Source organism: Cetorhinus maximus, chromosome 12 (assembly GCF_964194155.1).
Source record: "Cetorhinus maximus chromosome 12, sCetMax3.hap1.1, whole genome shotgun sequence".
Lineage (NCBI taxonomy): Eukaryota > Metazoa > Chordata > Chondrichthyes > Lamniformes > Cetorhinidae > Cetorhinus > Cetorhinus maximus.
In genome coordinates, this window is record NC_135890.1 from 21,643,741 (window position 1) to 21,666,115 (window position 22,375).

At 44.4% G+C, this 22,375-nt stretch overlaps 1 protein-coding gene across 2 annotated transcripts in view; it reads right to left on the bottom strand.

Annotated features, from left to right (window-relative positions):
- The window catches only part of shank3a (SH3 and multiple ankyrin repeat domains 3a), a 1,183,771-nt gene that overhangs the window by 756,634 nt on the left and 404,762 nt on the right, over positions 1 to 22,375 (bottom strand). For both annotated transcript variants that reach the window (XM_078553129.1, XM_078553130.1), the window contains exon 3: positions 8,768 to 9,014. In XM_078553129.1, coding sequence (XP_078409255.1) covers positions 8,768 to 9,007 — 240 coding nt within the window. In that variant the 5' untranslated portion in view covers positions 9,008 to 9,014. The remainder of the gene's footprint in view (positions 1 to 8,767; positions 9,015 to 22,375) is intronic.

Below are 22,375 nucleotides of genomic sequence, written 5' to 3' on the forward strand. Positions count from 1 at the left end.
GCACTTCAAGCCTCCACTCTTGTCAAGGTCACAGTATGACCCCAGGTCCACAACAGGACCCCATCAAAACAGATGAAAGCTCTCCAGTGACGCTAAAGTCGAATCATTTGGCTTTTTCTTTAAAGAAAATCAATAACAAGAAAGAATTGTCTTTGAGCACTCATCACCTCTCTCAGACACATCTCACAAGGCTTTAGAAAGAATGAACTACTTTGTGGTATAGTGACCACTATTATGTAAGCAAAGTGGCAGCCACTGTGTGCAGAGCAGAGACAAACAGGAATGAAGTGAATGATCAATTTGACTGTGTTGATTGAGGGTGGAATGTTGTCCCGGTCATTGGGGGAGCTTGTGCTTGTGCCAATAGTGGGATGGGATCTTGAATATCCAATCAAAGCACTCAAAGGGGCAGGCATGGCCTCGGTTTCATATCTCATAAAGCCAGCCTGGGTTATGTGCTTGTCTCTGGTTTAGGACTTGAACCCAAAACCTTCTAACTCAGAGATAACTGTGCTACCAATGGAACAAAGCTAACATGATCACAGTCATTTTCCAAGTTGGTGCAGGCACTGCCCAGCACCAGTGCATACTCATTGAACCTCCTGCTCCCTTTTGCTTCTGCTGACGGTCAATTGGTCACAATAACATTGAGGTGGGCCCCTCCTTCATCCAAAGTGAGAGTGACCAAGTGCTCAGAAAACTCTGACCTTGAGTGAAACATTTTTTTTTAAAAATAACAGCTAGAACAGCGAGTTTCTCCTCAGTCTGAATTCAGCTCAGAAAGTCTCCTCTGGTGATTAACTTGCAAGTTCATGAATGCACTGGGATTCTTGGCTGTGATATCATATGACCCTAGGGTATAAATTCCATTTCTGATGTCCATTGCAGACATGAGTCTGGGGCAATTTTAGTCCAGGTTTGAACCAGCACAAGGCCAATGCGTAAAACTGACCCAATTTTGCCACTAAATTGGTGATTCCAGCAGGTACAAGAATTAGAAATTCCATTGTTGGGATTAAATCATGTAACTGGAAAAAAACGGAGGGAGCTTTACCCTGTAACTAACCCGTGCTGTACCTGCTCTTGGAATGTTAATAGGATGGTGTAGTGGAGTCTTTAGTTTGTATTAACCCATGCTATCCAAGGCTTGACAGTCCCTAATGCTTTTGGAAAGAACGAGCCCCCTCCAGTTGTTAACTATTGCACATTACATTGTTGCAAGTCAGGGTCTTGTAGACTGATAAAATGGGGTTGAGAGTCTGACTGTTTTTTTGATGTGTGTCACTGAACAAATGATGTGTTATATGGGTGACATTCAGGAGACGTTGATCTATGGGAGAGAGCAACAGAGTAAAGCTCCCCTCATTTTATTCCATGTACTATACATGGTTTAATCCCAACAGTGCAACATTTCCATTTCTCAAACCTGCCATGTTTGTGGCCTTTGGATTCAAATCTCAGTGAAACCCCTCATCAGTAGTTTCATTCTCAGCTGGATAGTTTTTGACAGTGATGTGTAGCATGAAACTGTTTCATCTCCCTACTGAAGGGGTTGGGAACTGGACATGGAAGATTGTACCAACTGGTCGGTGGTGGGAAAGAATATATCTTTGCGTGGTTGGGGGAGGAAAGAGAATGAGATAAGTTAATAAACCTGATATTAGTTTTCAGTGAATTTAGTTATACCCTCAGGACTTTCCCTCCTCCCGATCTACAGCAGAAGCTAATCACAGTATAAGAAACGAATGAAACTTATAGGAGCTCTTCACAGGAGCTTCTCCAGGGCTTTGGCATTATGTAGTGATGCTGAAGTGCTTTTCCTTCTATTTGTCTCTTTCCCTTTTTTTGTGGTTTTGCTTGGTACCCTAGAATAGGCCTCAGTGCCTCGAGGACCACAGAGGGTCACCCATCCTAAATTCCATTCTGGGACAAACCAACAACTTATCTTTATATTGAGCCTTGAACATAATAAAACACTGCAAGGCACTTAAGAGGTGCATTATAAAACAAAATACGACAAAGGAGATATTAGGTCAGATGATCAAAAAGATAGAGATAGGTTATAATGAGTGTCTTAAAGCTAGAAAAGGAGGTGGGGAGATAGAAAGGTGTAGGGACAGTATCCCAGAGCTTAGGACCTAGGCAACTGAAGGTACAGCCACCAGTGGTGGAGCAATTAAAATCCGGGACACACAAAAGGCCAGAATTAGAGGGGCACAGGTATCTCAGAAGGTTGTGGGGCTGGAGGCCATTACAGAAATGAGGGGTGAGGCCATGGAGGCTTTGAAAAGAAGTATTAGAATTTAAAAATCAAGATGTTGTTTGACTGGAAGCCAGCTTAGGTCAGAGAGCACATGGGTGATAGGGGAATGAGACTTGGTGTGAGTTTAGACAAGGGCAGGAGATTTTTGCACTCTCCATAAATTTGAGGTCATCCAATGTGGGAGACCCGCCAAGATTGCACTGGAATAGTCAAGTCTAGATGTAACTAAAGCATGATAGAGTTTTTAGTAGCAGATGAGCTGAGGCTGGGGTGAAGTTAGGTGCGATATTACAGGAGGTGGAAATAGGTGACTTTGGTGATGGCACAAATATGAGGTCAGAAGCTCATCTTGGGATCAAATGTGACACCGAGGTTGTGAACAGACAGGCATATTCTCAGACTGATGCCAAGGAAAGGGATGGAGTTCAATAGCTAGGGGATGGAGTTTGTAGAAGAAACTGCAAACAAAAGCTTCAGTCTTCATTATCTTTAACTGGAGGAAACTTCCGCTCTTCTGGTACTGGATGCAGGATAAGCAGCCTGATAATTTAGCAACATTGGAGGAATCGAGCAAGGTGGTGGTGAGGTAGAGCTGGGTTTTGTCATCATGCATGTGAAAAACTAATGCTTTGCTTTCTGACGATGTGACTCAGGGACAGCATGTAGATGAGGAATAGATGGAGGCCAAGGATAGATCCTTGGGGGATACCAGAGGTAATACTGCAGAAGACTGATTTGAGGGATTCAAACATGAAGTTCCAGGAAAGATGGGAATGGATTTGGAAGGCGACAACATGTTCAAATACTTTAGAGAGGAAAGGGAAGTTGGAGATGGGACAGTAGTGCGCAAGGGCGGTGAGGTCAAGGGTGAGTTTTTTTTGAGAGGGATGTTAATGGCAGATTTAAAGGGGAGAGGGATAACAACAGAAAAGAGAGAACTGTTTACAATATTTGCCAAAATGGGGACTAGGAGGGGAAGTTGGGTAATCAGTTTAGTGGAAATGAGTTCAAGGGAACAGAAGGACAACTCCTGGGAAGTGTGTACACCGAGATCAGGGTGAGGGTAGCATGGGGCTCTACTGGGATGTCCCCTTATTGTTGGCGAGTTTTGAGGTTCATGGTAGTAGAATGGACTTTTGAACAGGAACCAAAAACTTCCAACTTCTGTGGGACCAGACCCCAAACATGCAGGAGCTAAAAGGGCAATGGAGGATGGGCCAATGCCAACATACCACTAAATGAGCTGTAGGATTGGGGCCACTTTCATCAACCCGCCAAAACTCTTGATTAGATTCCAGCCTGCGTCTCACTCCCGGGTATTTGTTATTCTATATCTAAAGCACCCGAGTTCCTCAATTAAATCTCAGCCTGTTCTCATTTGATACTAGCTTTCAAGCAGGATTCTCTGCACGGGCATCTGGACAAACACCCTTGACAGATTCTTACTTCTCCAGAAGCATTCTGGTGCATTAGAATACTCCAAATATTGCCCTGTCTGAGAAGAGCTAACTCAGCATATCTGCTGATAGACTCTATGCCCACACATTGTCAATGTCTTATTAATTACATTATTAAGGTTTAATGGCAATTACATTGTAAAACGGGTGATGGGTATTTGTACATCCATAAATGGGGATAGCTGGGACACTGGTGGGGTGGAGTGGTGTTGACTGTGAACTAAGTCAATTAACTCTCTCCAACAAAGAAAACTGTTGTGCCCTGGTTTTAACTTCGCCAACCGGATCCAGTTAACACACTTGGCCATCTCCCCTCCACACCCTGCCTGGATTGCGCATTGTATCCACTCAGTGCCATCTCTGATGTAGTTTAGTGGAGGAATTTTGGCCGGGGTACAGAGAGAGTCCCGTTCTCTTTGACCTGTGCCTTGAGATCTTTAACCAGGTAGTTGGGACCCGGGTTTATACACCCATTTGAAGTCAATCACCTTTGACAATGCAACACTGGAGTGCCAGCCTAGATTATACATAATGCCCTGGAATAGGCTTTCGGTGTTCTCTGTTAAAGCCAGTGAATGTGAGGAATGGGGAAGCTGAAAATGACAGATAAAGCACAGAGATAGGAATCTCACTCGAGATTCCCAAAGGTAGGAGGGTTACTAGTCCATGGCTGAATTTTCAAACTGAAAATATCCCTCTGGCATTTCGGAGTTAGTTACAGTACAGTCTGCATGCACTAAATAAATGTGTCATTTTTATTTATATTTTAATTTTTATTTTACTGCAGTCTTTAAACACTAGTCACATTTAATAAAAGTCACTCACCCGAATGGAGGGTTCTGTGGTCTCTGATTGCAGTTCCCATAATGTGTCATTGAACTGCTCTTCACAGCTACACTAGGCCTCACGGTCTGACTTGCTGACACCACTGTGCCAATATCTGTTTTGCTCCGTTGGTAGCACTTCTCCTTTCTCTATCAAACCCCCCGCTCAGCAACTTTATGCACTTCATCCAAGTTGATATTCCCAGTGCAGTACTGATGGAGAACTGCACTGTTGGAGGTGCAGTCTTTTGGATGAGATGACAAACTGAGCATCAATCCAGATTTTCAGACAGATATTAAAGATTCTGTGGGGATATTAGAAGATTATGGGAGTTCTCAGATGGCCTGACCAACATTCCCCCCTCAGCCAAGAACAAATTGGTCAACCGTGGGCTTCACTGTTTTTTTCTGGGATCTTGCTGCACACAAAATACCAGCCTGTTTGCTCACAGATCAACAATGATGCAGTTCAAAGTCAATGAGTTGAGACAGAGGCTGTTGAGATGTGATAAGTGAGACTTAATTTAGTTCATTGAGGCAATTAAGCTCTGTGAATCCGTTCGTTATGTTTCTGATTGAGCTGAGTTACAGAGGTCTCCTTCCCAATTTTATTTAATCACAAGTTGTGCTAACTGGGACCAATTTATGCGAGAGCGTGAGTTTAACCAGGTTCAGTCCCAGTGCTTGGGACAGTAGAAGTTATTGGCAGACAAAGAGTGAGCATTATAGGTTGGGGCAATCAGCAGAGGTGCCCGTTATGGAGGGAGTGGGACAGGGTCACACTCCCTCCAAATGAAAACGGTCTGCTGAGGAGTATGTGCTGACTATGCGACTCCCAGCTTCATACATCATGAACTTAGCAAGAAGGGGCCTCCTCCAATATAGTTCCATTCAAATCGAGGACATCTACTTGGGAAGCAGCCAATCCAAGACAATCTCAGCGTCAAATTACTTTTGTTTAAATAAATGAATCCACTACAATACATGAGGGATACCCATGAGTCAACACTGCTGATGTCACATCCTGGATCGTTGATAGTAAGAAGACGCTCCCCCTGGTGGCTCAGTGTATAAGTGAATTACATAGTATAGCAGCCAAGTGGTTATAGTCCTGGACAACGGACGCTTGATTCAAATCCCACTACAGCACATTGTGAAGTTAAATTTAATTAATCTGGAAATTGCCAGAAAATGACCATAAAAACTGTTGGATTGTCAAAAACTCAACTGAAACCGATACAATTTGGTTCTGTCTTCACAGCTCTACAGGTAACTAGGTTTGAATATTGTCTAAAAACAAATGAGAGCATGTTCTGATGTCTACACTTGCTTGGTTAAATATTCAGCAACCCTGCATATCATGCAAGAACAGAGTTGGCTTTGCCTGAATGCCCTCCATAGTTCCAAAGCTTGTCAACACTCCTGTCAGAAGAACGGTCAGCTGGGTGATGTATCGAAGGACTGCCAGTGTCAGTGGCACTGATCCCACTACCTTCCAGGTATTTAAAACCAAGAAAGAAAATTTTAAAATGGATGCACTGACCAGACCGGAAGCCAATGCAGGTCAGTGAGAACAGGAGATTAGGGGTGAACTGAACTTGCTGCGAGTTAGGATGTGGCCAGCAGAGTTTTGGTTGAAGTCAAACTTATGGAAGATGGAATATGGGAGGCCGGCCAGGAGAGTATTAGAATAGTCAAGGCTCGAGATAACAAAGGCATGAATTATGGGTTAGATACAGAGTACAACTCCCTCTATACTATCCCTGTGGCTTGTAAGGTATGTGTTAGATAAAGAATAAAGCTCCCTCTGTACTGTCCCATTATAAAATCAAGCAACAGGTACAGCACAGGTTAGATGCAGAGTAAAGTTCCCTTCACATTGCCCCATCAAATGCCTCGACTCCAATCTCAGATGGGGCACCCCCTTTGCTCCACTGGGCTTTTCCCTGTTTCCTACACAATTTGCCTTGTGGACTCAGGATATAATTCTGGTCACAGGAGCACAGAAGACAGTCACCTTTTCTCCCTGGACAAGATTTGAACTCAGCCCCAGAGGGTAAGGAGCATCCCCTTTCTCTATTCAAACAACAGGCCACATTATGTGAGATTAGTTACACAGAGTGAGGGATTGATTCAATGAATTGGGCTACAGAAATCAGTTACATTGCAGTTAGAAGCACCCTGGTGCTTCAAGCATCTGATATTGATGTACAATACTGTACTTAGAAGTTACAATACGTTTACAGACCATTTGGACAAACCAGTCTGTGATAGTCCTCCAGGTAAATAAATAGTTCTCATCACATTTACCTGCCCTGTGCCCTGGGCCATAACAGTGCACAGGGCCCACAAATCCTGTCCCCAGGAGTTGCCTGAACACATCACACCAAAAGTACAGGCCATGCCATCTGCCGGTTCCGCAAATCTCAATCAGCAGACCCTTACCACGACTGGAATTTAAGGGCTGCAGAGAGGGGGCTTGTTGTCGTTTCGTGACTGAGGCTCGCATGCAGCCCCAGGGGTGGGAATAGGTGATGGAGGAACTTGTCAAAGCTTCTGCACCTCAATGGATGGGGATGTTATGTGGGGATGAGGCCTGGATGTTCCTGGTTTCCAGGGCCTGGAGAAGCCTGTTCCACCATCCATCTTTGTGCCTTGCCCGCCTATCCGAATGCTTCATGTATCTGTATGATTCTCTCTATTGTGTACCAGAGATACTACTCGGTGTTAAACAATGGTAAAGATAACCAACCAATTCGTACATTCGTATCACAGTGACACAATATTTATATAGGAAAACATCTCAAGGCACTTCTTAGGAAAATAATTGGACAAAATTTGACACTGAGTCACATAAGACAGTCAAACAGGTGGGTTTTAAGGATGATCTTAAAGGGAGAAACACGGGTGGAGAGGTTTAGGGAGTGAACTGCAGAGCTTAGGGCCTGGTTGGCTGGAGGCAAAGCCACCAAATGAAGTGGGGGATACACAAGAGGCTAAAATTGGAGGGCCGCAAACATCTTGGGGGATTGTAGGGCTAGGGAAGATTACAGAGATAGGAAAGGCAAGGCCATGGAGGGATTTGAACACAAGAATGAGAATTCTGGATGAGGAACCAATTTAAGTCAGGGAACACAGGGCTGATGGGTGAACAGGGCATGGTGCAAGTTAGGACATGGGCAGCAGAATTTTGGATGAGCTCAAGTTTACAGAAGGTGGAAGGTGAGAGGCCAGCCTGGAGACCACTGGAATAGTCAAGTATAGAGGGAACAAAGGCATGGATGAGAATTTCAGCTGAAACACAAAATCAGATAATGTGAAAAGGAAATCATTAAAAATACAATACCCCACAGCTCCCTCCTCCCCAGAATTAAATATTTGCCTTTCTGCAGATTAGAACTGAAGTAATGTCCTGGATGTCCTGTGAGGGGCACGGTTAGATCCACTGTCAAACCCTCTCCTGTCAGAACTTGGGAGAGGGGAGAATAAATTGCTGATAGGTGGCAGATAGGGGAATCATGGTTTTGGTCCCTGTTATCAGTACCCAGTAAAACCTGAACAATGGTTAATTCAATGAATGAAGCACTTAACTGTGTTAACATGGAATGCAGTTCACTGCAACATGATTTAAATAGTCTTTCTGTACATATACTTCCCTTGCAATCCCATGTCTCTACTATATTGGCCTTGCTTACATCAAGGGTTGTAACAGTCTTCCACTGATCTCACATCACGTGTATGCAAGCTGCCCAACCAGGGAATTATAAACTCAAAAGAGACCCAGTGCATTAGTTAACACAGTTTAGTAAAGAGGGAAAATCAACTACCTCAGTTCAAGCTACAGTAACGGGCAACTGCCGGGAACTCCGCGATTGCAGGGAAATTGCTGAGTAGCAGAGTGAGTCTTTTCCAAAACGATGCATTACACCCGCCCCACAGAAACACATAAATGATGGATTATTCACAATACTAAGAGATCCTTTCCTGGACATTGTACTCTCCGGGTACAGCACAGGTGTGTTACACACATGCTATATACTCTATTACAAGACAATCCAGCAAGCTAAGGGTTAAACTCCGGCTTCCAATTCAATGCATGCAGAGCAAACCTGAACGCTACTTTATGTGGCAAGTGCAGTGTGAGACCCACCCCTTCGCCGGAGAAGGTAACTGCATCTGTCAATTTCAGGGGAAATTACATATCGAAATCGCTCATTACTGACCGTCTGCTCCAGGTCAGGTACCCCAATGCGAATGACTACAGTGCTGGGCGCGGGGTTGTCCATTTGGTGGCCGGTTTTGGCTGCTGCACTCGTCCTGATGGTGTGGTAGATGGTGTCCTCTCTGCTGAAACTCTCCTCCTCTTCACCCTCGCTGCAGTTGCAAGTGTTCTGCTGCTGCTCCTCCTCATGTTTCCTGGCTGTCGGACTGAGAGGCATGCTCTGTGCACTAACCATCGACATCACATCACTGGGGGGAGACAGAGAGAGAGAAAAAAAACAGTCAAACCTTTTGGAAACCCGCACACACACACACGCTTACACTCAAATACACACTCTCACACACCCACGCATTCAAGCACAAATTTACATACATATATATGTACACATACACACGTACATCCAAACAATCAGACTCAAGTTCACACGCACACAGCACATATTTACATATACACACATTTACAAAGACACACTTATATACGCTCACTGTCACACACACACACTCGGACACACCCAAGCACTTCAAACATGCACTCACACCTACAAACACAAACACATACTCATGTACACCCAAATTTCCACATGCACACTAACATACACACCAATTCATACACCATGTACACACTCATAGACACGTACATATGCACACAGACACACGTGTTCATATATATATATGTGCTCAAACAACGTCTTGCACTTATGCAGAGTTTTTAACCAGAGAAATAACCCAAGGTGCTCACGAAACGAATATCAAACAAAACTTGAAACTGAGGCAGATCAGGAGGCATTGGGGTAGGAGACCAAAAGCTTGGTGAAACAGGTAGGTTTGAAGGAGAATCTTAAAGAAGGAGCGAGATGTGCAGAGGTTTAGGGAGGGAATTCCAGAGTTTGAGGCTTAGGCAGCTGAAGACAGAGCTGCCATTGGTGCAATCATCAAGTCCAGAGATGCTCAAGAGGCTGGAATTGAAGGAACAAGAGAGATTTTGGCCAGAGTTGTAGGGCTGGAGGATGTTACAGAGATTGGAGGGGGGGGCGGGGGGGCGAGGCCATTGAATGATTTGAAAAGAAGGACGAGATTTTTAAACTTGAGGCACAGCCCGATAGGAACCAATGTATGGTCAGTGAGTGTGTTGCGGGGAGTTCGAGCCTATCCTAACAGGCAACGGGTGCTAGGTGGGGTACACCCAGGACAGGGTGCCAGTCCATCACAGGGCACACTTGACTGTAGCTAATCCACCTAACCAGCATGTCTTTGGACAGTGGGAGGAAAGCAGAGCACCCAGCGGAAACCCACACAGACACGGGGAGAATGTGCAAACACCACACAGATACACTCGAGGTCAGGATCATACCCAGGTCCTTGGAGCTGTGAGGCAGCAGCACTAACCACTGTGCCACCCCAGCACACATACACAGAATCATAAAACATTGCAACAAAGAAGGAGGCCATTTGGCCTATCATGCCTGTGTCAGTTCTTTGAAGATGCAATCCGATTAGTTCCAATTCCCTGCTCTTTCCTCATAGTTCAGCAATTTCTTCCTTTTAAATGCTTATCCATTTCCCTTTTGAAAGTTACTATTGAATCTGCCTCCACCACCATTTCTGCAGTACTCTCCCAATTGCTTGGTTAAAAAACATCATCTCAGATGTTGGCTCTTTTTGCTAATTGCTATAAATCTGTGTTCTCTGGTTAATGACCCTCAGCCAGTGGAAACAGCTTCTCTTTTTTTAACTGAAAGTGTTTCCCGATTTTGAATACTTTTATTAAGTCTTCTTCTCTGCTCTGAGGAGAACAATCCCAGCTTTGCCTGTCTCTCCACATAACTCAATCCTTCATCAAGTATTCCAGTAAATACCTTCTGCACCATCTCCAAGCCCTTGGCATGCTTCCTAAAGTGTTGTGCCCAGAATTGCACACAATATAACAGCTGAGGCCTAGCTAGTGACTCAAAGGTTTACCATAAATTCCTTGCATCTGTACTCTCTGACTTTTCTCATTTATTCATTCATTCATGGGATGTGGGCTTTGCTGGCTGGGCCAGCATTTATTGCCCATCCCTAGTTGCCCTTGAGCAGGTGGTGGTGAGCTGCCTTCTTGAACTGCTGCAGTCCATGTGGTGTAGGTACACCCACAGTGTTGTTAGGAAGGGAGTTCCAGGATTTTGACACAGCGACAGTGAAGGAACGGCAAAATATTTCCAAGTCAGGATGGTGAGTGACTTGGAGGGGAACTTCCAGACGGTAGTGTTACCATCTATCTGCTGTCCTTCTAGATGGTAGTGGTCCTGGGTTTAGAAGGTGCTGTCGAGGGAGCCTTGGTGAGTTTCTGCAGTGCCTCTTGTAGATGGGTACACACTGCTGCCACTGTGCGTCAGTGGTGGAGGAAGTGAATGTTTTTGGATGTGGTGCCAAACAAGCGGGCTGCTTTGTCCTGGATGGTGTCAAGCTTCTTGAGTGTTGTGGGAGCTGCACTCATCCAGGCAAGTGGGGAGTATTCCATCACATTCCTGTCTTGTGCCTACTTGGTGGACAGGCTCTGGGGAGTCAGGAGGTGAGTTACTCACCACAGAATTCCCAGCCTCTGACCTACTCTTCTAGCCACAGTATTTATATGGCTAGTCCAGTTCAGTTTCTGGTCAATGGTAACCCCCAGTGGGGGATTCAGGGATGGTAATGCCAGTGAAAGTCAAGGGAAGATGGTTAGATTCTGTCTTGTTGGAGATGGTCGTTGCCTGGCACTTGTGAGGCGCAAAAGATGTCACTTATCAGCGCAAGCCTGTATATTGTCCAGGTCTTGCTGCATATGGACACGGAATGCTTCAGTAGCTAAGGAGTCAGGAATGGTGCTGAACATTGTGCAATCATCAGTGAACATCCCCACTTCTAACCTTATGTTAGAAGGAAGGTCATTGATGAAGCAGCTGAAGATGGTTGGGCCCAGGACACTACCCTGAAAACATTACAGCAGCTTTCTATGTCTTCTTGAGGTTTGCAATTATCCTTCTCACTGTTTACTACTTTTTCAATTTCAAAATTTGCACATAACACAAAACTGTGTCCTATATACCCAAGTCCAAATCTTTAATGGATATCAAAAGAAGCAATGGTCACCACGATATACCTCCTCCAAAGAACTCTTCCTACTACTCACTGCTCTCTGTCCCTTAGCCAATTTCATATACATGCTGCCAATGGCCCTGCAGTTCCCATGGGCTTCAATTTTTCTAACATATCCATTATGTAAAGTCATACATTTTGGTAGGAAGAATGAGGAGGGAACTATAAAATAAAGGGTACAATTCTAAAGTGGGGTGCAGGAACAGAGGGACTTGGGGGTATGTGGACACAAAACATTGAAGGTGTCAGAGCAGGTTGAGAAAATGGTTAATAAGGCACACAGGAACCTGGGTTTTATAAATGGAGGCATAGAGTACAAAAGCAACAAAGTTATCATAAACCTGTAAAAAACATGGGTTTGGCCTCAACTAGAGTATTATGTCCAGTTCTGGGCACCGACACTTTAGGAAGGATGTGAAGGCATTGGAGAAGTTGCAGAAAAGATTCACAGAGCGGTTCCAGTGATCAGGAACTTCAGTTGCATGAATAAATGGAAGAAGCTGGGGCTGTTCTCCTTGGAGAAAAAAAGATTAAGAGGAGATTTGATCGATCATAATCATAAGGGATCTGGATAGAGTAGATAGGGGGGAACTATTGGCAGAAAGATTGACGACAAGAGGACATTGATTTGAGATGAATGGCAAAAGAACATGAGGTAAAACTTTCTTATGCAATGAGTGGTTAGGGTCTGGATTGCACTACCTGAGATCGTGGTGGAGGCAGATTCAATCGAGGCCTCCACAATAGAATTGGATAGTTATCTGAAGACAAAAAATTTGCCAGACTATGGGGTAAAGGTGGAGAGTGGGTCTGGGTGCTTTCCCAGAGAGCTGACACAGACAAAAAGGGCCAAATGGCCTATGTCTGTGCTGAAATTATCATATGATCCTATGTGATACTTTATCAAATGCCTTTTGGAAGTCCCTATACACCACATCAAACTCACTACCATGATCAACCTGCTCAGTGTGTTTTTGTATATATCCAAACACACATGTATATACACACGCTTATTAATATATTCTCACCCATGTGTATATTATATCTATATATATATTTATATTATACACACACACACATACGTGCACGCATATGTTTGATGTTCATATATTTATACATATATATTTTCAACATACACGCAGGCATAAATATGTATACACACAGGCAATGGAGACTACAAATCTTTAACTCCTTAATAATACATGATTATAAGGTCTGGTTACTGCTGCTGCCAGAACATGGCACGGTGATAAATGTAGTTTTCCACAAAATAAACAAATATTTTATCTTGATCTAGGTGTAGCCTTTCTTCAATTTTATGTATAGATTTCCCTGACACACACACACACAAACCAAAGCTGAATAATCCACTGCTGTCTACTGCATACAGTTATATAGGTACAGAGACAGAATGCACCTGGATCAGTGATGCTAGCTCCTCTTGAGCCCCCTTAATGCCCACTATCATTTATAAGATTTGATGTCTCTGAGCACTTGTAAAGGGGGCCATTATACCTGCTAATTCTTCACACTCACAACTCCTGGATTGCAAAATAACTGTACTCAGCACCTCAAAGTGTAGCCTGCATTTCACACAACAAGATCAATAAAGAAGGGCCATTGATCTGGTGCTGGCCCTTGCAGACATTTGGCCATGGGATTATAGGTGACATTGTTGTAGATGGGTGGGCATAGGTGGAGTGGGGTGGCTGAAGGTAGGGTGGATGTAGGTTGGTTTATATGGAGAGGATGTTGGTGAGGTAGATATTTAATGGGACAGTGTAGAGGGATCTTTATGCTGTATCTAATCTTCTTGCCTTGGGAGTGTTTCATGGGATAGTGTGGAAGCAGTTTACTCTATATCTAACCTGCTTTGGGATTGTTACATATTTTATAGTAGAATAAGTTTCAGAATTGAATCTTTCAAAAAAATATATTTTATTGCTATAAAATTGAACAGATTTCATCTTCCTTTCATGGGCTGAATTGTACCAAAGGTAATGAGATACTTATAGAGAGTAGGAGAGACAGCTTCATCAGTCATACAGCAATGAGATAGAGAGATACATGGGAACTGTGAGAGATACATGGGAACTGTGAGAGATACACAGGGCAGAGAGATATACAGGGCAGAAGATAGAGAGAGAAGAATGGACTCATGACACAAGAAGACAGATGGCACAGCATCTGGTTCTGTAAGAGTCACAATCACAGAATAGCACAGAAGGAGGGTATTTAGCCAATTGAGCTCATGATGATTCTCAACAAGAGCAATCTAGCCAATCCCACTTCTCTGTCCTTTCCACAGGTACCTGAAATTTTGTTCCCTTCATGTACTTATCTAATTCCCTTTTGATTGTCTCGATTGAATCTGCCTGCATCATCATTTCAGGCAGTGCATCCCCGATCCTAACCACACACCACAAAAATAGTTTTGCGAGTTGCTTTTGGTTCTTTTGCCAATCACCTTAAATCTGTGTCCTCAACCCTTCACCAATGGGAGCAATTTGCCGCCTCCAACAATTTGTGCATATATTGCCACAGGTCTCTCAGTTCCCTTAAATTTGTACCCCTTAGTTTATATTGCCTCTCCTCATTCTCCTCGCAAAATGAATCACTTTGCATTTCTCTGCATTAATTTCACATGTTTACCCATTCCAACTTGCCACTTTCCCTTGAATCCTATGGGATTCTGATCAATCTGCCACCTGGGGCCTTGTCAAAAGCCTTGCTGAAATCCACCACACGATGAGATCAAATGTGCTACCTTCATCAACCTTATTTATTATTTCCTCAAAAAGTTTAAAGTTATGTAGACACGATCTTCCCTTAACAAACCCATGCTGACTTTCCTTGATTAATCTGTGACTTCTGAAATTCTGTCCCTCAATGTTTTTCCAAAAAGTTGACCATTACCAAGGTTAGGCTGACTGGATTGTAATTACTCAGTCTATTCCTTTCTCCTTTCTTAAACAACAGTACAATGTTAGCAGCTCTCTGGCTCCACCATCAAAAGCCAGAGATGAATGAAAAATGTAGGTCAGAGCCTCCGTTATTTTCTTATTTGCTTCTCTTAACAAGCTGTGAGGGATTGACAATTCAAGGGAGCTGGATTAACATGAGTAGAGAAACAGTCAGTAATACAAGGCATTGGAGGATGAGTTACTGAGTAACAGTATGAGAGAACTGAATTAACAGTGAAGATAGTCGGTAACAGAGCACAGGAGGAGGGACAACTGAGTCACAGTGTGAGGGAGCTAGGTTAACATCAGTCCATTTGGTAAAGGTACTCCCACAGTTCTATTCTTTCAAGTGGTTTTATACAACTGAATGTCTTTCTGGGCCATTTCAGGGGTCAGTCAAGAGTCAAACATGTTGGTATGGGAATGCAGTCAAATATAGGCACAGGCCAATAAAGACAGCAGGGCCAAGCTCCTCCTCTGCTTCATGAAATACAAGTTTGGCCATTTCCTGACTTTGTGATCCCAAACCTGCCACCTCCTCTCACACCCACAGAATTTCCAGCTTAGTGAGATGTGGGTGGGGAAGGTTCAGCTATGCCACCTCTGTGACCAAGCCTGAGTCAGCAAAAGGGGTGGGCAGATGGCGCATTAGGCTGGTTAGAAGGTCCACTTTGGCTCCCTGGGATCTCGGCTTAGTTGTCTATATGGTTGTTAGGCCCCTAGCCCTTACCCCACGCCCCCAATGTACACCCCATGCCTCCTCAATTCCCCTTCCTATCGTACATGACCCCATGCCCCCTCATATCCCCTCCATACTCTATGCCCCTCCTTCCCCTATGCCCCTTCATCCGGCAACTGTGACAACAGAAGAAGGCTGAGCAGGTGGCCAGATATCTGTTTCTTTCAGGTGGCCTCATAATGAACACTTGGTTCAGCAGGAATCTATTAACACTGCTTGCAGGGGAGTGCAAGCTTAGTTTGATGATATCTTTATTAGCTTGCAATAAGTTATTATATCTTTGAGGTGGTTTTTCAATGCTTGTGTGTTTATTTACATAAAAGTAAGAGGTTTGAAGTGGAGTAAAGCTTCTGACATTGATACTATGAATGGCTATAGTTGATTGACACTTTTATGAGGTTGTAAACTAAGCTGTTTTCTTTAAAGTAGATTTTCAAAGCCACTTTATTTATTGTGTCAGTGTTGGGAGCATTTCAGGCGCATTTCAAAGACTTGTCAGCCTTCCAATGGCCCCTTGGTTCTGTCTCTAGTGGATACTGGGACAGTGGGTATGGAGGATGCATGGGGTTATGGAAGGGGCATGGGGGTTATGGAAGGGTCATGGGGTGGAGAATGCATGAGGGTAGGGAGGAAATATGAGGGGGCATGGAGAAGGCATGGGGGCATGAGGAACATTGAGAGAGCATGGGGGCTACGTCAGGACATAGGGAGGTCATTTGGGATACGAGGGGGCATTAGCAAGAGCTTTTAAACTTATCTGTCAAAAGATTCCTGACCCCTCAGCAGACTTCCCCAACTTCATGAACCGACTAACCTGGCAAGGTTCCCGCAGCCTTCAGGAACCCAGCCGCCTAAATGAAAACACCAAAGGCAGGGAAATTTGAATTTTCAGCAGGGATTTAAATTGTGGACCCAACATCACATTACGTGAGCCTAGGCTCATAACCCACCATGATTCCCAAGCCGACATAAATAGCGGGCAGTGAGAATCATTGGGGAAATTCAAAATTGCAGCCCCCGCATGCCTCCATTTTGCCCCTCCTGACTTGGGCTTGCTCCGAGTTGGGAGGCAAAAACTCAGCCTCAAGTTTCCTTCCCCAAAGGATATGAATGAACTAGTTTGGTTTTGATTACAGTCTGACAGCTTCCTGTACACTTTTACAGATCCCAGATTTTCCTCACCAAATTCTTTAAACTGAATTAAAATTTTCAAACCGCCATGGTGGGATCTGTACTCATGTTCACTTGATTTTTAGTTCAGGAATATAACTAAAATGCCATTTCCGCCGGCATATATAGGCTTGCATATTTCATTCATCCTAATCTCAAAGAAAAGCTCAATCTCGGGAAAACTGATTAGTTGGAAAATTGCAGGTACAATGCTCGCTCCTCAGTCATGTTGCTGTGATCCAATTTTATCGTATACAGCCAGTGTGTTAGTGCCAGTCCTTTCTAAACCTGAGTCCAGGCACTGAATCATTGTGCTGCACAGAATGATCAGTGAGGGTGAACCTTGTGAGACCTGCTAACTGGTTACTAACGTGTCCGCTCGGAGTGGGACACTCAATCCCCAGGAATGGCACTTCTTATCCTAAATAACTTCTCATGTGGTGTGCATGCCCTCTTTCTAATTTCCTCATGCTCTCCCCCCCAACCCTGCCCCAGCACCACATAGTTTCATTTCTTCTTCCTCCGTGTCCTGAATCCTAACTCCTGTTGGGCTCCTCAGTTAGCCTGCCTGCTGCTACCATATTTAGGTGGATCTGGTTCCCCTGGGAGCCTGCTCAACCGCTGTGCTATTCAGCTGGGGGAAGGTATCGCATCTGGTCTGATTTTCCTGAAAACGTTTAAATGCTCACAATTTACAGCAGGTTTTTGGATTACCATCTGGTTGTGAACTAAGGGTGGGATCCAGTTGACTGACATGGCTCTTTGTCACATTGGTGGTGTACTTACCCACCAAGCAGGCAGAGGTTCTGACCCTATTCCATTTTAGGCCCTGTTGCTTCAGGCATATGACCAGTTTTGACCAGCTTGGTCAAACATGGATAAAAGAGCTGAATTCGATAGGTAAGATGAGAGCAACTGCCCTTGACATCAAGGCAGCGTTTGACCAATTGTGGCTTCAAAGAGCCCCAGCAAAATTGAAATCAGTGGGTATCAAGTGGAAAACACTTCACTGCTTGGTGTCACATCTAGTACAAAGTTGTGTTCGTTCGAGGTCAATCATCTCAGCCCCAGGGCCAAAGCCTGGGAGAGGTGGGTGCACAAGGTGCAAAACACTAGGGCCCATGCTCTGGAGAGCCCAAGCTTACTGCCAGAACAACAGCAATCATTGGGTGAGTAGCCTGTCAGTTGGGATGGTCTACATGCAAGATTGGTTGTTCTGACAGTGTCCACAGCAGCCAATCTGGCATGTAGACCGTCCCGCCTGACAGAATCATTGGCCGAGTAGGATGTGCCAGATTCCCCAGTCCCTCCTTTCCTTCTTACCTCGTGGACTGTTCTGTTTCTATTAGGCATTGTGGCGGCAGGTACTTTCTTCAGACCTGGCTGGAGCACAGGGTAAGACAAATGCGCCTCGTACCTCTGCATTACGTTTACCACCACATCCTGCATAATGCATTCCTGCCTCACGAGTGTCTGCAATTCACGTTCCTTGACAGGCTTCCCAACCTCCTCCCTCAATGGTGTGGCCCTTCCCAACCTCCTCCCTCGATGGTGCAGTCCTGGTCCTGACCTCCTCCCTTGATGGTGTGGCTCTTCCCAACCTCCTCCTTTGATGGTGTGGCTCTTCCCAACCTCCTCCTTTGATGGTGTGGCTCTTCCCAACCTCCTCCTTTGATGGTGTGGCTCTTCCCAACCTCCTCCTTTGATGGTGTGGATCTTCCCAACCTCCTCCTTTGATGGTGTGGCTCTGGCCCTTCCCAACCTCTACCCTCAATGATGGCCCTGGTTCCGCTTTGCCTGCCAATTGGTTTATAGAGAACCTTTTCACAGCCTCACAAAAGTGCTTTAAGCTACTGTGAAGTACTTTTGTAATCAATGTTGTTATGCAGTGAATTCTGACACCAAATTTGCACCTAGCAAGATTCACAAACAGAAAGGACTAGATGCTGGGGGGAAAATTAGATTTTTGGATGCTACGTGGACTTCATTTTCCAAAATGGAGTTTGTGGCACATGCACTCACTATGATGCAAAGTTGCCAGATACCATATTGGTGAAGGGTTAACTGGGGTAATAAGGTGCCCAGAAAAAGGAGAAGCAAAGGGGCCCATGATTTCTCTCCCTGGCCCTGCTGCAGGAGTTTCTCAGGATTATGTCCTAGGCCCAACCATTTTTAGCTGCTTCATTAATGGCATTTCCTCCACCATAAGGTCAAAAGCGGGGATATTCGCTGATGATTGTGTAATGTTTAGCACCATTCATGACTCCACAGATACTGAAGCAGCCCGTGTCCATATGCAGCAAGACCTGGTCAATGTTCAGGATTGGGCTGACAAGTAGCAAGTAACATTCATGCCACACAAGTGTCAGGCAATGACCATCTCCAACAAGAAAATCCAATTGACATTCAATGGTATAACCATCGCTGAATCCCCCACTATCAACATCCTGGGGGTTACCATTGACCAGAAACTGAATTGGACTAGCCATATAAATACTGTGGCTACAAGAGCAGGTCAGATGTTGGGAATTCTGCAGTGAGTATCTCACTTCCTGACTCCCCAAAACCTTCCACCATCTACAAGACACAATTCAGGAGTGTGATGGAATACTCTCCATTTTTCTGGATGAGTGCAGCTCCAACAACACACAAGAAGCTTGACACCTTTCAGGACAAAGCAGACCACTTGATTGGCAGCCGATCCATAACCTTACACATTCACTCCCTCCACCACCGATGCCAGTGGCAGTAGTGCGTATCACCTACAAGATACACCACAGCAACTCACCAAGGTTCCTTCGACAGTACCTTCCAAACCTACGCCCTCTACCACCTAGAAGGGCAAGGAAAGCAGGCGCAAGGGAAGACCATCACCTGCAAGTTCCCTTCCAAGGCACACACCATCCTGACTTGGAACTATATCACCGTTCCTTCATTGTTACTGGACCAAAAACCTGTAACTCCCTCACTAATAGCACTGTGGATACATCTACGCCACATGGAGTACAATAGTTCAAGAAGGCTGCTCACTGCCATTTTCACATGGGCAATTAGGGAGGGGCAATAAATGCTGGCCTAGCCAGCGATGCTCACAGCCCAGGAATGAATAAAATAAACTGATGTCAATGCAGTCAACAGAAGACTGAAATTGACAGTGAAAAATGTCACCCAGCTCAGACTGCCCGGCATTAACCTCTGCGTAATTGCACTTTGAGTGTGATTTACAGGCAGTTCTGATTCCTTTTGTTCAAGAATAGCTTTCTATATGTTAAGTTCTCAGCAGTGGCCTGTTTGCATTCGTCATTAATTTAAAGGGATAATGTTTGTGCAAGGAATGCTGGGGTATTTCGATCAATGGTCAATGAATGTATCGAGGATTTTGGGTCACTGTGTAAGTGATTCTGTTACAGACTGGTTCATGTTAATGGGAATTCTGTTACAACCTGGCTCCAGTGAATGGGAATTCTGTTACAGGCTGACCCCAGTGAATAGGAATTCTGTTACAAATTGAACCCAGTGAAAGGGAATTCTGTTACAGACTGACCCCAGTGAATAGGAATTCTGGCTCCAATGAATGGGAATTCTGTTACAACCTGGCTCCAGTGAATGGGAATTCTGTTATGGACTGGCCCCAATGACTGAGGATGGGGTTGTACTGACCCCCAGTAAATTCTGTTATAGATTGGGCCGAGTGAATGGGAATTCTGTCTCAGACTGACCCCAGTGAATGGGAATTCTGTTATGGATTGGCCTCAGTGACTGAGGATGGGGTTACACTGACCCCCAGTAAATTCTGTTACAGAATGGGCCCAGTGAATGGGAATTCTGTTACACTTTGATACACATTGACTCAAGTGAATGGGAATTATGTTACAGACTGACTCAAGTGAATGGGAATTCTGTCACAGATTGATTCAAGTGAATGGGAATTCTGCCACAGACTGACCCCAGTGAATAGGAATTCTGTTATGGATTGGCTTCAGTGACTGAGGATGGGGTTACACTGACCCCCAGTAAATTCTGTTACAGAATGGGCCTAGTGATTGAGAATTCTGTTACAGATTGGCCCCAGTGAATGGGAATTCTGTTACAGACTGGGCCCAGTGAATGGGAATTCTGTTACAGACTGGCTCCAGTGAATGGGAATTCTGTAGCAGACTGGGCCCAGTAAATGGGAATTCTATTACAGACTGACCCAAGTGAACATAGTAACAGGAGAAGGCCATTCAGCCTGTCAAGCCTGCTCTGCCATTCAATATGACCATGGCTGATCGAACACTTCAATACCTTTTACCCACATTATCCGCATAACGTTTTACGTTATTGTTAATCATAAATCTATCAATCTCTGCCTTAAACATACTCAATGACTGAGCTTGCATGGCACTTTGGAGTAGAGAATTCCAAAGATTCATAATCCTCTAGGTAAAGAAATTTCTCCTCATCTCAGTCCTAAGTGGCGTCCCCCTTATTTTGAAATTGTGTCCCCTGATTCTAGACTCCCCAACCAGGGGAAATATCTTACCTGCATCTACCCTGTCTATTCCTTTAAGTATTTTGTAGGTTTCAATGAGATCACCTCTCATTCTTCACAACTCTAGAGAATAAAGGTCCAGTTTTTCCAATCTCTCTTCATAAGGCAGTCCTGCCATCCACAGAACACATCTGGTGAACCTTCATTGCACTCCCCTTATGGCAATAATATCCTTTCTGAAGTAAGGGGACCAAAACGCACACAGTGCTCCAGGTGCGGTTTAACCAAGCTTCTATACAGTTGAAGCAAAACTTCACTACTCCTATTCTCAAATCCTCTTGCGATAAAGGCTAACATTCCATTAGCCTTCCTAATTGCCTGCTGCACCCGATTGTTAGCCTTCAGTGACTTAGGGACAAGGACACCCAGATCCCTTTGTACATCTACACTTTCTAATCTCTTACCATTTAGGGAATACTCTGCACATCTGTTCCTTCTACCAAAGTGGATAACTTCACATTTTTCCATATTGCATCTGCCATGTTCTTGCCCACTCACTAAATCTGTCCAAATCCACCTGTAGCCGCTTTACCCCTTTCTCACTAATCAGTGGTGACTCACTAATGATTTCCCATTCACAAATCCATGCTGACTATGCCCAATCAGATCATGATTATCCAAGTATCCATTTATCACATCCTTTAAAATAGATTCAAGCATTTTCCCTACCACTGATGTAAGGCTAGCAGTTCCCGGTTTTCTCTCCACCCCACTTCTTAAATAGTGGGGTGACATTTGCTACCTTCCAATCTTGAGGAACCATTCCAGAATCTATAGAATTTTGGAAAATTATCACCAGTGCATCCACTATCTCTATAGCAACCTCTTTCAACACTCTGGAATGCAGAATATCAGGTCGCGAGGACTTATCAACGTTCAGTCCCATTAATTTCTCCAATACAATTCTTACTTATATTAATTCCCTCCAACTCCTCATTCTCCCTAGTCCCTTGGATCTTTAAATCTTGGAGATTTCCTGTATCTTCCTCAGTGAAAACAGACACAAAGTAATCATTTAGCTTCTCTGCCATCTCTCTATTCCCCATTATAAATTCTCCTGACTCTGCCTGTAATGGACCCACATTTG